This window comes from Ursus maritimus, unplaced genomic scaffold, assembly GCF_017311325.1.
Source record: "Ursus maritimus isolate PB19 unplaced genomic scaffold, ASM1731132v1 scaffold_8, whole genome shotgun sequence".
NCBI classification, from domain to species: Eukaryota; Metazoa; Chordata; class Mammalia; order Carnivora; family Ursidae; genus Ursus; species Ursus maritimus.
The window spans coordinates 44,311,500-44,327,540 of NW_024426996.1; the positions used below are offsets into that span (position 1 = coordinate 44,311,500).

The 16,041-nt window shown below is 39.7% G+C and overlaps 1 protein-coding gene across 2 annotated transcripts in view; it reads right to left on the minus strand.

The window, feature by feature from the left end:
* Positions 1 to 238: 238 nt before the first annotated feature.
* GABRB1 (gamma-aminobutyric acid type A receptor subunit beta1) overlaps positions 239 to 16,041 on the minus strand; it is a 359,381-nt gene continuing 343,578 nt past the window's right edge. For both annotated transcript variants that reach the window (XM_008701447.2, XM_008701446.2), the window contains exon 9: positions 239 to 586. In XM_008701447.2, coding sequence (XP_008699669.2) covers positions 239 to 586 — 348 coding nt within the window. The remainder of the gene's footprint in view (positions 587 to 16,041) is intronic.

The following is a 16,041-nucleotide window of genomic DNA, read 5'->3' on the forward strand; positions in this document are numbered from 1 at the left end:
CCACAGTAGACTGGAAAAAAAGTTTTGTGTGTGTGTTTGTGTGTGCATGTGTGTGTGTTGTTTTTGGAAGTAAACATGGTGCCGTAATAAAATTGATATGCAAGACCTAAAACCAATTGGATGGCTGAATCTCTTACCTCAAAAAACCCAGCAGCATCGCAGCTGCTGGGGGGGCGGCTGTGGGGTTAAGAATCAAGAGGAGAGGAGAGTAGTCGTTTAGGAACCATTAGGACAGACCTTAGTGTACATAGTAAAGCCAATAAACGACGTTAAAAAGAGAAAAGGTGATGGGGAAGAACATTCGGGACCACTTGTCTATGGAATTGACGTCAGTCAAGTCGGGGATCTTGACCTTGAGCTGCGAGGCGCGCCGGCGGATGCGGCCCTTGCTGTGCGCGCCGTGCCGGTCCAGCGCGCGCCCGTAGCCCTCGCGGCTGCTCAGCGGCTTGCGGTACTGGATGCTGGCGCTGTCGTACGAGTACATGCTGGTGGCCTTGGGCTCGCTCACGCCCGTCAGCACTTCCGAGCCGCTCGTCTCGTTCCGGATTTCCAGGGTGCTGAGCAGAATGTTGCCGTGGGCGTCGACCTGACGAGAAAGGGACCCGCTCAGGCACAACTGTCGGGACGCTGCCTGTTTTCATTAGCCTGTAACGGATGACCCGGCACTGGGCTCCCGAAAGACTGTCCCGCCGGCTGCACGGGCTGCTCTGCGTGCCTCCTGGACTTGAAGATTAGCTGTCATCTGTGTATCTCTCATCATTATTGACCTAATCTACTATCTATCTATCATCTATCTATCATCTATCTATCATCTATCATCTATCTATCATCTATCATCTATCTATCTATCATCTATCTATCTATCATCTATCTATCTATCTATCTATCTATCATCTATCTATCTATCATCTATCTATCATCTATCTATCATCTATCAATCATCTATCTATCTATCATCTATCTATCTATCTATCTATCATCTATCTATCTATCTATCATCTATCATCTATCTATCTATCATCTATCTATCATCTATCTATCTATCTATCATCTATCTATCTATCATCTATCATCTATCTATCATCTATCTATCATCTATCTATCTATCAATCATCTATCTATCATCTATCTATCTATCTATCTATCTATCATCTATCTATCTATCATCTATCTATCTATCTATCTATCTATCTATCTATCTATCTATCCATCACCCGTCTAGGTCTGTTCGTCTCTCTCTCCCTCTTTCTCTCCCATCGTCTGTCTATATCTGTCTGTCTCTACCTAATTCATCATCTATCTAATCTACTATCTACCTATTTAATCCATCACCTATTTGACTACTCTTCCATCTATATCTCTTCCGTCTAATCCTGCATCTATCTGTCTGCCAGTAGGCAGTCTACTATCTAATCTACCATCTAGTTATCTACCATTTATTTATTTATCACGCTTCTATTTATCGTCTGTCTAATCTACCATCTAGCTAACCTTCTATCTAATCTACCCTCTATCTATTCATCCATATGTCATTTATATGTATGTATACTTATATATATCATTTATATATATCATCTATTTATCGTCTGTCTAATCTACCATCTAGCTAACCTTCTATCTAATCTACCCTCTATCTATTCATCCATACGTCATTTATATGTATGTATACTTATATATATCATTTATAACTACGGCACTTTTTCTTGTTACAAAAGCGGCACATGAAAGTAAGTAAAATTAGAAATAAACAGGAAACAAAAAAATAAGCAGAAATTTATAATTTCACCTTTAGAGTTCATTATTTTTAATATCCTGTTAGCCCTCCTTTTTTCTATTTGTATATACTTACAAGCACAGGCTCACCTGGGATATTTTGCTTTGCAATCAGCTTTGGTCAGGGAATAGTGTACCTGGTCCTATTTCCATGTTAATAATTATTCCTCTGTGGTATCATTTATTAACAGTTTATATGGATAAAGCATAATTGGGTTCATCTAGCATTAGATGTTAAGGCTTGTTTTACTTTTTCAGTGTTATATAAACAAGCCTGCAAGGGACATCCTTTAGCTAAATCTTTGTACATCTCCATAATTATTTCCTCAGGCGAAATTGCAAAAGTAGGATTCAGGGGTCAAAAGGATATGCCTGGCTATACTTTGACTTTAGTGTCTCTACCATTATTCATTATTGCTTCCTGCCATGCCAGTGGTACCTATCCCAGATTTTCTCGGTTTTGTTTATGCTATGCCCACACACATTTGAGGAACTACAGAAAATGGGAGCACATTTGGCCTATAATGTGGCTTTGTTTAACTTCACGCTGATGCACTCTGCGAACTAATTTACCCTCAGAAGATAAGCTCGTTCATACAAATGAGTCTGAAGTACTTCCACGGCAGCACAGGTAGCGGTGTTTGAATCTCGTGTTATTAGCACAGTGCCCGAGTTACAGTAAGTGCTCTATAAATGCTTTCAAGTGAATCTCAGTAAACACTTCTGAATGCCAAAGGTATAGGTAAGCAGACAAAAGAAACGGGTGACCAAAAAAGACAGAGTAAAGCATAGGAGGAGGCAAAGACAAAAAAAGAAAGGTAGAGAGAGCGGTGGGAATTGATGCTGGTGCATCACAGATGAGAGAACGAAGATTTGAGCGTCCACCGTGTGCCTAGCATCATGGTAGCTGCTTGTATATAGTCCTTGTTTGTCACCTGCTACAGCCAAATGCCTCAAGTTTACTCCACTGCTGGATCTGAGATTACAACCCGTGTCTTGTCTGATTCAAAACTTATGTGCTTTTTACTGAGAAAGGACTGCTTCATAGTCCTTGGCCTTCACCACATCCCGCAGTGAATTTAATGATGCATTTGCTAGCTTTAAGCTTAGAGGTAGTCGGTGAGAGATGGTGACTAAATCTGGTGCGTCCCTCCACTGCCATCTGTCATTTCCCTCAGTAAAGCATGTGGCTCCAGCCTAATTGAGCTACCCATTATGCCTTCACGGCACTTCTACTGGCTTCTTTATTCAGGGAGTTAATATTAATTTTTGTTGTTAATAACTACTATTTATTGAATCCTACTGCATAATTTATCTCAGTTATTTCTTATAACAACACTATGAAATATATAATATTATCCTAGCTCAGCAGGTAGGGAAATAGAGATTCAGAGAGCTTAAGTAAATGGCCTGCGATTAAACAAAGAAAAAGTGCTCCATTTGGGAATAAAATACAGGATTTTCTTTGCCTTAAATACAACTTTCCCTCCTGTTTGCATGTTAATCAATATATTTTCTTTAAAGGCTCCGTTGAAATCCTACTTTTTGTGTGTACCTGTGTACCTTCCCTGATTATAGTAACTTCAAAACCAACTTCCTCTCTCTCTCTTTCCCTCTCTCTCTCTGCAAGCGATATTGAGTACTATGTGCCAGGCACAGTGCTAGGTGTCCGGCATGTGTGTGTGTGTGTGTGTGTGTGTGTGTGTGCGCCCACACGTGCGCGTATGGATGGAAAGTCATGCATATGAAAGTTTACATTGTGAAAAAGGATGGTAGCATTGAAGTGACAAGGAGCAAAGTGCTGAATTCATTAGAAAAGGAACAAGTCCCTTAGAAGATAATCATGGTGCACATAATTCCGCTAGGCACTGTGGTGTTTCAGTCAAGGGTATCACAAAACATGGATTTTGTCCTTGAGATAATAATCTCCTTAGAGATACAGGAGTAAGATATAATTTGGGGAGTGAGAAGAGTTTTTAGTCAAACGCTAAATGGTATAGCATAGACTACGATTAGGGGTTCCTAAAAGTCTGGGGGTCAAGGAAGTCTTCATGAAGGAGGTGAAGCTTGTCCTAGGCCTTAAAGGATGGGTAAAAGAACAAAGGATTGAGAGCAGAAAACTTTGTTCTTGGGGTGCCTGGGTGGCTCAGTGGGTTAAGCGTCTGCCTTCGGCTCAGGTTGTGATCCTGGAGTCCTGGGATCGAGTCCCACATTGGTCTCCCTGCTCAGAGGGGAGCATGCTTCTGCCCCCTACCCTGCTCATGCTCTCTTACACTCTCACTCTCTCAAATTAATAAATAAAATTTAAAAAAAGGGGAACTGTATTCTCATCATGGTTTTGTTATTAAATCTATTTCTTCAGCTATAAATAAAAGGTTTTCACTAGGTAATCTCAAGGGTTTGTTTCTGACTTTTGACAGTATTATGAATAATATTCTAGGCAGAGGACACAGCACACTAAAAACAAAAACAAAAAACAAAAAGCCTTGTAAAATTGAATCACTTGAGCTGTACTGTGTGCATCATTAAGTTACATTATTACGAAATCTCCCTAAGTAAACAAGTTACTAGAATTTAGAATCAGCCAGTGAAGCATACAGATGCGCCTCATTACACGGAAGTCACGCAAAGGTACATTTTATTAAGATATTTTGGTTGACTTTGGTACAGACTCAAATGCACCAATAAATTGCATGATGTTTATTAGTTCGTGCAAATCCCTCAAAATATTTTGTCATTGAGCTAGACATCATAGCTCTATGTGGTTTGACATATAAAGTAATCTGGTTCTACAAGTACTCTTGAAAGCTGACTGCATTACTGTGTAGTTGAATCAACATTACCGTGTTCTTTATCAGGGAAACTTAAGACGTGTCCTGTGTTATGACCCATCTTCAGTCTCTCTCCTACACACAGTCTAGAACTTCTAAAAACTAGTGCTACAGATCGTGCATGTACGTGTGTGTGCGTGTGTGTGAGACAGTGTGCTTGTGTATTTCTTCTGAAGCATGAGTCTTCACTCCCCACCTTCTAAGCTTTTTGCTGCCTCATCAAGTGAACGCGGGGCAGCAATGCCACTGTTGATGCCAGCAAGCTTCTGGTTGGCTCTACCCGAACCCCTGCCCTTTGGAGAAGAGTGTCTTTCCTTTCACCTCAACCATATGAAAACACCCAAGATGTCCTTATACCCACAGTGGGCACAGCTTTCTAAAAATAATATCCACGGGGAAAGTGGTCATTGTTTCCTCACACCCTCAGAAGCAGCGAGGAGCCAGGTGGTAGATCACCTCAACATCGGCAGTGGTTAAATGCTGCCTCGTCCATAAGGGATCAACACCTGGGCCTGATCCAGACATCAAAGATTTCGCAACCTTGAGGCGGGAGGGGGTGAGGCAAATGAAAATGTCAACACACTTGATTTCTAGGGAAGACAAATAGATTTTCTAAAGCATTGCTAATGTTGAAATAACCGTTCATTTGGATAATCACTGCCCCACTCCTCCTGTCGCCATAAAGGAAGGAACTTTCCACTCTAGTCCCCAAGACAGAAACTAAAGGATCAATACTTCCAGCTTCTTTTCCCTTTCTCCTCTCCCACTGCTCCCTACTGGGCATATGTGGGAGAAGGACACAGGCATACTTGGCTCCATGTCTTCTGGGTATTTTTCTCCTTCCCAGCTGCTTACAAAGAAGGTGCAACGCAGTTAGGGATGTGCCTGTTGAACCTGCTGGTGGTGAGTCCTGCACTTGTGCATGGTTCCCGTGACTGGGGAGATAAATCTGTTTAAATGGGGGGGGTGAATTATCACATTACATTAACTATATATTCCTCAAACCAACATCACTGGTTTTTTTTTAAGTTTAGAGCATGATTAAACCTAAATTTAGAGAGAATGAATATAATTGTTATTAAGACTTCAGGAGGGTTGACAAATAAACCCTCTCTCTTCCCCCTCAGATAGAGGATCACAATGTAAGCTTGAGCTGACTGATACCAGGGAGCAGATCTGCAGCCCCAACGGCTCACTAATTGTTCGTCCTCACCTCCCTCCTTACTGGGAAGGTGCATTTTATGCGCTATAAGTAAGAGGTAATTTTTAGGTATACCACGGATAAACATTTAAAATGTTAAATTGTTCATTCATCACTCATTTTTTCAGTAAATGTTTACTGCATGCTTACTATGTGTCAGGCACCGTTCCAGACACTGATGAAGAAATCAGCCCCTCCATTAGTAATAGGACACTACGTCTCACATTTAAGAAATTCAAAGATCTCATGTAATAAAGCCCTTTACTTTTACACTCTCCTGAACAAACCCTGGGACTCCCTCCACCTCCAATTCATTCTAAAGATTTTCCTGGATAAATACTGTGACCTCTTTCAAACTCGGGTTACTAATTCTTTTTCCCACAGACTTTCTGAAATTTGCTCATTTGTGAACATGAGATCCGCTTTCTGCCTGCAAAACCTTTCTCTCCTCCTCCCTCTGAAGGTCTCCTTGAAGCCTGCTGACCACAAGCAAATATTGGAGGGGTTCACATATAAAAGAAAGCCTGGGGTTTCACTGTGTCAGGACCGGTGGTGGGGAGGAACAATCCAGCTCCCAGCTGGTGAACCCTCTCCTTCCTTCCTGCAGTGCAGTGCTTACCACCCACAATATCTTGGATTTAAGATCTGAGGACACAGCAGTTCTGGGAAGATGGTGGACAGAACACACGAGGTTCTTGAACTCTTGGCACTTATATTCTTATGGAGAAAAACGGGCAATACCTTCCTTCCTTCTAGAATTAGTTTTTTAAAAAAAATCAGCATTATGAAGAAAACAAAGTAGCTGTATATATTGCTTTTAGTGTATTAGGAAAATATAGCCAGCACACTAACTTGGTGATTTTGTGCATGTTTTTCTTAACATTACATTCATGCTCAGATTTCATTATGATGAGTGAAAAATTTTAAGTAATGCATATTTCCTTATTTTCTCCCGACCTTACTACTGAACAGCCTATACAATAGCTCTGCATGGATGTTTAAAGGCTTCTTAATCTGAGAATAGTTAGAGCAGAACTCTTCTTACCCAACTTGCTCCTCCCCCTGAGTGTCCCACTAGAATGTTGCTCTTGGAGGCAGGGACTTTGTCTAATTCACTATTGTTTTCTCACAGCTGAGAAAAGTGCTTGGCATGGGAGCATTCAATAAATATCTACTGCATGAATGAAAGAATGAATGAATGATAGTACAGCTGGTAAAAGGGCAAGGGGCTAAATTGTGGGTATCAACTTGGCTAGGCTACTCACCTGGCTGTTTAGTCTAGCACTAGTCTAGATGTTGTTGTGAAGGTAATTTGCAGGTGTGACATTTCCAATCAGTTACTATAAATAAAGGAGAATCTATTTGATGATGTGGGTGGGCTTCATCCTATCGCTGAAAAGTATTAAGAGCAAACGCTTTAGTTTCCTGGAGAAGAAGAAATTCTGCCTCAAGATCATGCCAGAAATTCTGCCTGAACTTCTAGCCTGCCCTGCAGATCTCACACACAATTGTAAGAGCCAAGTCCTTAAAATAAATCTCTTTTTTAGGTATATTGATTCTGTTCCTATTGGTTCTGTTTCTCTGGAGAACTCTGACTGACACAAACGGTATGGCAAAGGTCACGAGGGTGGTTTTCAAATGACTAAAACATTGATGTGATGGCTCTATTTCTTCGCTCAACAGAACCCTGAACAAATGTACAAATTCATTTGCTAGCTTGGGGCTAGCTTTTCTCCCACCCCGTCCACCTTACTCACTCTCTCCTTCTCTCCGTCCCCAACATCCCCAAATGGTGCCTTAGGCTGTGAAAAATGTTGCCACTCACTGAATTGAACTGTTCTGGATATTTTCCATATGTAAATATAGCAGAACTCATTTCAGTGTAATTGGAATAAAATATAATCTTGTTTTCAGTGGCAGCTTTAAAGCCCTGTTGAGAAATACCTCTGGGCTCAATCTACTTTACAAACAGAGAATTATTTTCTTCTTGCTGGCCAATTCAATTAGGTTCACATTTACTGAGGGGTTCTGAAGTAGAGCACAGGAAGCCAAGGAAAGCGATGTTCGCCACAGAAAGAGCTGCCTTTCAGAAGCCCACAGTCTATTTAATTGAGGTTGTTTGGTGCGAATGGCTGCCTTCACCTGAAGGGAGCAGAGAGCCACGGAGCCACACCTCACATCTGCCCTTCCTGCTCATAGAATGTACCGCGTTCATGCTGTTGCTGTCAGTCATTAGCTCCCACCAGGGCTGCCAAATGCCAATCCCTTCGTCTTAAATTCTTGAAACCTTTTGGTTTGGTGATGGGGGGAGAATGGGAGGCTTTGCCGGAGATGATGTGTGTGTCTCTTTGCCATGTCCTGACAACTAGTGGTGGGAGCAGAAACTTTAATGTCCTTTCAAGAAGCTATAGAAGATTAAGCATAAACCTACATAAATCTAAATAAATCCACACTCTATTATTTAGGAATTAGAGAAGGAAAAAACGATAAATGAAACAAGGTGCAAATTTCCAGAACATTACTAGGTAGACAATTTCTCTTGGATCCCTTTCTTTGCCTTTCTCCCATTCAGTGTATGAGCGGATCCAAACGGCTTTACTTTTGAACACATCCTGATTCTGACCACTTCTTCCCATCATCATGTCTTACTGAATAATTGATCTACCTCTTTCCAGGAAGGAAGCCCTGTGGTCTTTTCTCTACACAGCAGCTGGAGTAATACTTAAAAAATGTAAACCAGACCATGTCTCCTCTGTTTAAATCTAGCTACTTCCCAAGACAAAGAATAAAATCCAGATTTCTCATCCAAATCCACGAAGCACTCCATGATTTGAAGTCCTGCAGGGACCTCTGCCCTCACTCCGACCACTCTGCCCCTGGAGCTCTCTGCTCCACCCACACTGGTCTTTCCTTGGCGGCCCCCTGATGCTCCTACGTCCTCAGGGCATTTTCACCTGCTGTTCCTCTCTCCTGGAACGATATTGCTCAGTGGTTACCTGCCTAGCTCCGCGGCATTTTCTTCACCATATGATCATCATGTGCCATTATAGCATGTATTTATTTACACATTTGTTATTCAACTGAGATGTAAGCTCCAGGAGGGCAGCTGCTCTTTTGTTACTCTTGTTGTTCATCACTGTATACATACCCCCCCCCGGAAAAGAGGCTGAGACTGCGAAGGAGGAGCTGAGTAAGTGTCAATAGAATGAGGAACTCTGAAACTCAGACCTGGAGTCGTCTGTCTGAACTTTCAATGGCCAAGGACACGTAAGTGGCTAGAATCTCTAGGTTCATGGTTCTCAGATGTTATTGTACATCTGAATCTATTGGGAAGCTTGTTAGAAATAAAGGTTTGAGCTCATTTCATCCTAAATTAAGGTCTTCCCAGTCTGCATTCCAAGGGTCCTAGCTGATTTTGGTGTACCTAAAAATCCACAAAGCAGTTAACTGATTTCAAACAGCAAGACTGAATTACAAATATGCACTGTTTAAGGCTGAGAGATGCATCTCATGAAGGTTGGGGAGTAACTCCTTAAGTTGATGTGAGTGGGAATTTATTGAGCTTTGAGGAGAGAACGATAGAAACAAGAAAACAAAGTACTTTATACATAGGAGCATTTTATACATGGGCTTAGGGAGTTCCAATATTTGAGATGAGTGCTTTCTACAATCAAATATAAAATGCATTATAATCAGCAAATTCACTGAACTCTGAATGATGCAAACAAAGGCCATTTTCTGGATTCATCTTCAGTGCATCCCCTTAAAATATTCATCCCAAATCTCTTCAGTAATGTTTTGCTCTTCAGATAAATAGAAGAAGGATTTTGGTCAGAATATTCATTACTTTTCACATAGTTGAAAGGAGATATTTAAAATGTGTGAAGGCAATGTACCTGTGAATGTCTTGGAGATCGTGGAATACTACACTTATGTGGATAAGTCTTTGTTACCGTATCACATTAGGTATGATTTTCTTAATGTATTAGCCATGGTTTCCTAAAGTAATCAAAAAAGCACTTCTATACTTTATTCCTCCCAACTGGAGAATATTATGAAGTAAAGGCAGAGTGGAGTTATCAATCACTTTAGATTCTAATACAGGGATTTCAGGAGAAGGAATTGCTGAGAAAAGTATTGGGGCGCCAGGGTGGCTCAGTTGGTTGAAAGTCCGAATCTTGATTTTGGCTCAAGTCATGATCTCAAGGTCGTGGGATTGAGTCCTGTGTAGCTCTGCATTGTGTCATGTTCTGTGCTGGGTACGGAGCCTGCTGACGATTCTCTCCCTCCCTCTGCCTCTCCCCCACCTCCCTCTCTCTCTCTAAAAAAAAACAAAAACCAAGTAGCAACGTAGGTTGAAAGCAATCTATTAATAATACACACCTATTATTACCACGGACTATCCCTAATCAAAATAGACGTCCTTCATTAGAAAATATTTATTGTATATATTTTTAAATTTTGAAAGGTATCAAACAGTTCTCACTTTAGGAAAGGCTTAAAAATTTTGTTTTTGTAACACTAGGAATATAATAGGAAAAAAGTTTCCAATTACACATGAATTTTAAGAGTATCCTGTTTGGTTTTGTAATTAATTCATTAGTTCACTTATTATTTTAAGTCATTTAAGTGCCTGAATTGTGCCAGGCTCTATGACAGGCATTGGAATACCAAAAGTGGAAGACACAGAGTCTGCATTCAAGGCCTATTCTACTTTTCTTTATAGCATTTACTATTATCTGGCATTGTATGTGTGTTTGTGGGTGTCCTGTTCATTGTTTGTGTGTGATGTATTTGTGTGTATGACGTTCATTGTCTTTCTCTCTCATCGAAATGAAAGGTTTTATTTTATTCACTGCTGACTATACCCAGTGCATAGAGGGTATTCCCATACTGTGCTCTCATTAAATATTTGTTAAAGTTAAATATTAAATATTTTTCAAACTAAAAAAAAAAGTAGGCATAGTGTGCAGTGGAAAGCTACAGGAGGAGCATCAACTTAGCCTGATGAGTGGGGAAGACGTCAGTCAAGAGATGAATTCTAGGGAACAAGCCAAAGTTACTGAAGAGTGAAAACATGGCAGTCTGGGAAAACCATGAGTTGTACTTCTGGAACAAAGAGTGTGTTGGTGAAGGGGAGAAGGAGAAGGAATGAAGCAGAAGAGGAAAGCAGAATGAGATCACAGTGGGTGCTGGATCCCGCATTAAGGAGTATGGATATTTTCCTTCTGGCAGAATTGAAGGTGGATTATGGTGGATGCCTATTGGTTTGACCTGTCTGATTCCATACCACCCTCTTCTCAAAACATTACCTGATACTGCTTGGTGCATGTGGTTGAGGTAGGCCTAATTGCATCTTTGAGGCTCTAGGGGTAGTCATGTGACCCAGACCTGAGCATCTAGTGTTTTCCATCTTCCTGATCAGAGAGATTGATTTCTTATTTATTTATTTATTTATTTATTTATTTATTTATTTATTTAACAGAGAGAGACAGCCAGCAAGAGAGGGAACACAAGCAGGGGGAGTGGGAGAGGAAGAAGCAGGCTTTTAGCAGAGGAGCCTGATGTGGGGCTCTATCCCAGAACACCGGGATCACGCCCTGAGCCGAAGGCAGACGCCCAACGACTGCACCACCCAGGCGCCCCCAGAGAGATTGATTTCTGCATGAGAATATGACTTAAATTGATCCAAAAGATTCAATCCTAAGACTTTTCTATTGTTGTTGTAACTCCTGGGTATAAGACAGTACTTTTGGGTTAGGGTTGTAGAGCTTTGAACGTAAGAACTTTGGTGTTTAGGAACCACCATGCGGGAAGGCTCTACTGAAAGTAAAGCCAATATAAAGGAAAGCAGAGTTAAGAGATGAAGAGAGATGCTTTCTGATGACATTGTTTAAATATCTGGATATAGCCACATGTGAAATTAGAACCATTCATAGACCTTCCATTTGTGTGTGTCCAAACCCCCTGACCTTTTTCTTTATTTTCTTTTATTATTACTATTTTTTAATTATGTTACGTTAGTCACCATACAGTACTTCTTTAGTTTTCGATGTAGTGTTCCATGATTCATTGTGTATAACACCCAGTGCTCCTTGCAATACGTGCCCTCCTTAATACCCATTGCTACCCCCCCCTTTTTCTTAAGCCTGTTAAGTAAATTAAATTTCTTTCTCATTTACAAAAGAATCCTAGCTGTTTGGGTATAGAAGAAAATGGACACTAGATGCAAGAGAGAAAATGAGAGAGAGAGAGAAAAAAAGAGGGAGAAGGAGGGAGGAAGGGAGACTGATTTGGAGATTCCTGGAAGGCAAAATTAGACTGTTGAAGCATCTAGAGATTAACTACATTAAGCCAAGAGTGGAGAACAAAGCATGAACTGAGGAGAACAAAGCATGAATTTGAGGGCTAAAGAAGCTCATGAACTGTTAACACAGGCTGTCATGAGAAATCAGCCCAGAAATCAAATGTCCTGCCTGAATGTCTCCAAAATCCAAGATGCTAAGTCAGAAATGTTAAAATTTCATCAAAGGCTGAGAGAAGTGTCCTAGTTGGCCTGAGGACAAGGTGAGCAATGTGGGGTAGGTCCCAGGCTCAAAGGCTAATGTAGGTATCCATCCGTTTCAAGCTAATTTTAAGGAAAGAGCTATTGACCTTTAGGATGCCTGTTTTCACATGCATTATGTATCCTGGAATTAATCACAGTACAGGGTTGATTACCATTTAGAAAGTTGTCTGACAGTGCAGATGTCTAAAAGTTTCTGAAACTAGATGACACTCCCCAGAGAATAGGAATGAGAGAAAAGAGGCCAGATCACAGTATCAATATCTGATTCCGAAGGGAAATTCTATTTCTTAACTGTTGGGGTTACACCCGCACATTTGGTGTGAATTTTTGGCAGATCCAGATGTCCCCCATGACTTCAAATGATTTTGAATCAGTATCTGATTACAGACCGCCCGTGCAACCGTTCCACTTTAGGTGGATCTATTTGCAAATGGGCAGGCATGTGGCCAACCGACACAACCATGTATATTCCAGGTTAGTGTAAAAGTGGCTCAGAAGTGGCTTACTTACAGCCTACTTATACTGTGAAACCTATCTTTCAAAACTCTAAATACCACCTCTAGTTTCAAATGATGCCTGAGGGGTTCATGAATCTATAGTCTTTATCACCTTGGAGGTTGAAACTCTCCTAATGTCTGGATTCAGCATCTGTACTCCTATAAAAAGATGCTTCAGTGCAGCCGGTGGAAATATAAATCAAGACAAAGCAAGCACTTCTGAAGCTTCAGTACAAATAACCCTTGACATGACTGCCCAGCCACGGCTATCAAAAGTAATGTGTAATAAATGAATGATGCCACGCTGTGCTCTATGGCACCAAGGCAAATATTAGGGTCCCTCAAATGAAAATTGTCTGGGACCACAGCACATACATCATTTGAATCCAACTGTTTACAAGTATCTAAAAGGAAAGGGGAGGATCATCCAACCATTATATGAAAGGAAAAATCTAATATTATTTTCTATTTTTTAAAATTTAACCAAGGGGTATCATTCTTAAATACCACACAGGTGGCATTATTATCTTGGAGGTGGCATTATTATTATGCTGGAGATAATACACTGAACAGATGAAGTAATACACTTGCTTTGTTATTGAAGATTATATCTATCTGCTGTTACAGGACACTGTGATTCAGAAAGAAAAGTGGGGATTGATATAAATCATGCCTTCAAAATATTAAAAATCAAAGTGATAGAAATAGTACGAAAGTTTGGAGCAGAAGCTAAAGTGGACTACAGATAGTCTTTTTCTTACTTATTACGACTATGTAAGCGTTTTATAAAATATTATGATGTAACATTCAGTAACTTGGGTGGTATCTAAGAACTCATCCTGAATGGAGAAAGGTTCTCTAGAATTTATTCACCCAACAAATATTTATTTGTTTTTTTTCTCTGTTCTAGCCACTGAGTAAAGAACAATAAACATAATATACAAGGACTTTGATGCCAATGCTTGGGAAACTTGCAGTTTAATAAAGAAATAGACATTAAAAAAATAATTAAGTAAACACATATTCATTGTTGTGGTAAATCCTATGGTGGAAAAGCACAGGATGTGGTGAGGACAAATAACAATGGTACAAAATATAAACCAAACCTGGCGGGGGGCGTCAGTTAAGGCATCCTTGAGGTAGTAGCATTTATGACAAGAACTAGTGCAATGGAAAAACTGAGAGATGGCCAGTATTACCTTTAATTTCACGAATCTAATCTTTTCTTCTTCTTCTTCATTTTTTTCTTTTTTTTAGAGAGGGAGAATGTGTGCACGTGGTGGGGGAGGGGAAGAGGAAGAGAGAATCTTAAGAGTTCCATGCTCAGTGCAGAGCCCTTCATGGGGCTTGCTCTCACGACCCTGAGATCATGACCTGAGCCAAAATCAAGAATCGGACACTTAATGGACTGAGCCACTCAGGTATCCTGTTCTTCTTGTTTCTTAATCCTTTCTTCTGTTGTATAAAATCTGATGCTAATCCATCTAATGCATTTTCAATCTATGATTTCCATTGGTTCTTTTCCATGTTTCAAATCTTTTCCTGAAACTCCTCATCTCTTCATATATTATATTAAGCTCATTCTATGGACTTTAAAGTTTTTATTTTGAAATTATTGTAGATTCCTAGAAAGTTGTGAAGATAGCACAGAGAAGTGCCATGTACCCTTCACCCAGTTTCTCCCATTGACTACATCTTATTTAACTATTGTACAATATTACCGAGGAAACTGACATTGGCATAGAGTATGTCTAGTTCTATGTAATTCTATTACATGTGAAGATTCACATAACTACCACTGCAAGATACAGAACTATTCCACCACTGCAAAGATCTGCCTTGTGCTACCCCTTTCTAATTAATCACACTCAATCCCTCCCCTCCATCATTAACTCCTGGCAACCACTAACCTGTTCTTTTGAGGCATATTATATAAATAGAATCATACAGTGTGTAATCTTTAATGATGGACTTTTTTTTTCTCACTCAGCATAATGGCCTTGAGATCCATTCAAGTTGTTGTATGTATCAATAGTTCATTACTTTTTATTGGGCTAGTGTTCCATATTATGAATATACTACAGTTTGTTTAACCAATTGCCTATTATAGGATATTTCAGTTGTTTGCAGTTTTTGGCTATTTCCTATGAATTTCTAAATATATTAATTGTAGTGATTATTATTAATTGTGGTCCTTATCTTTTAAGCCAACATTGAGACTTTTGCAGTTCTGTTTCTATGACTAAACTTTTTCTCTTGAGCATGCCTTCCTGTTTTTTCTCATGCCTAGTAATTTTTTATTATATATTAACTATGTTAATGATACACTGTATAGACTCTAGATTCTGTTATTTTCCCTAACAAATGTTGGGTTTTGTTTTAACAGGCAGTTAAATTACTAATAGGTCACCTAGAATGTGTAGTGACTTGGTTTTATGTGTAGTTAGGGTGAGTCTATTTTAGTGTTTCCTTAACTCAAGGAGAATCCCTTATTTTTGTTCTTTTTCAGCCTTTCAGCTATTTTTCCTTTCCAGACTTCTTAACATTTTGTACATTTGTAGTTCAGGGATCAACCATGGATTTGTGGGAAGTTTATATTCAGATTCGGAGTTTCTCTTGTGGCTCACTTCTTTCTAAGATTTCTAGGAACTCTGGAAGTATCAGACTCCATGTTCTGACTCATCGGACCAATAAAACTGTAGTTTTTGTTTTGTTTTGTTTTTTGCTGAAGTTCTGCTGTCCCACATCCCCCAGATTGGGGAGAGACCTCAGCGCAAAGATATATAAATAGAGATTTCACACAGTGTCATTCCTTTCCTTTGAGGGTTCTCTTTTAGTTTTTGCTTGTTTTCAGTTATTCTCTTATGTCTTCAAGCAGATTTTAATACATTTTTGCTCAGGGTTTATAATTTTTAATCCACAGGAGGGTTAGTCTGATATAAACTATTTTTTCATATCTTAACATGATTTGTTTATTAATTTTGGCATAATTTTGTCCATTTGTGTTTCTGTGAAAAGCATTTGTGGAGTTTTTAACCTAGCTTTCCATGGATAAAAACACATTTTTATCTTCTTTAAGTGTTTCATCTCCTGACAATGATGGATTTTTCTACACTTTCTAGTGGGATTAAAATTTAAAATGTCAATTTACCTGGACTAAAAGATCCTGAT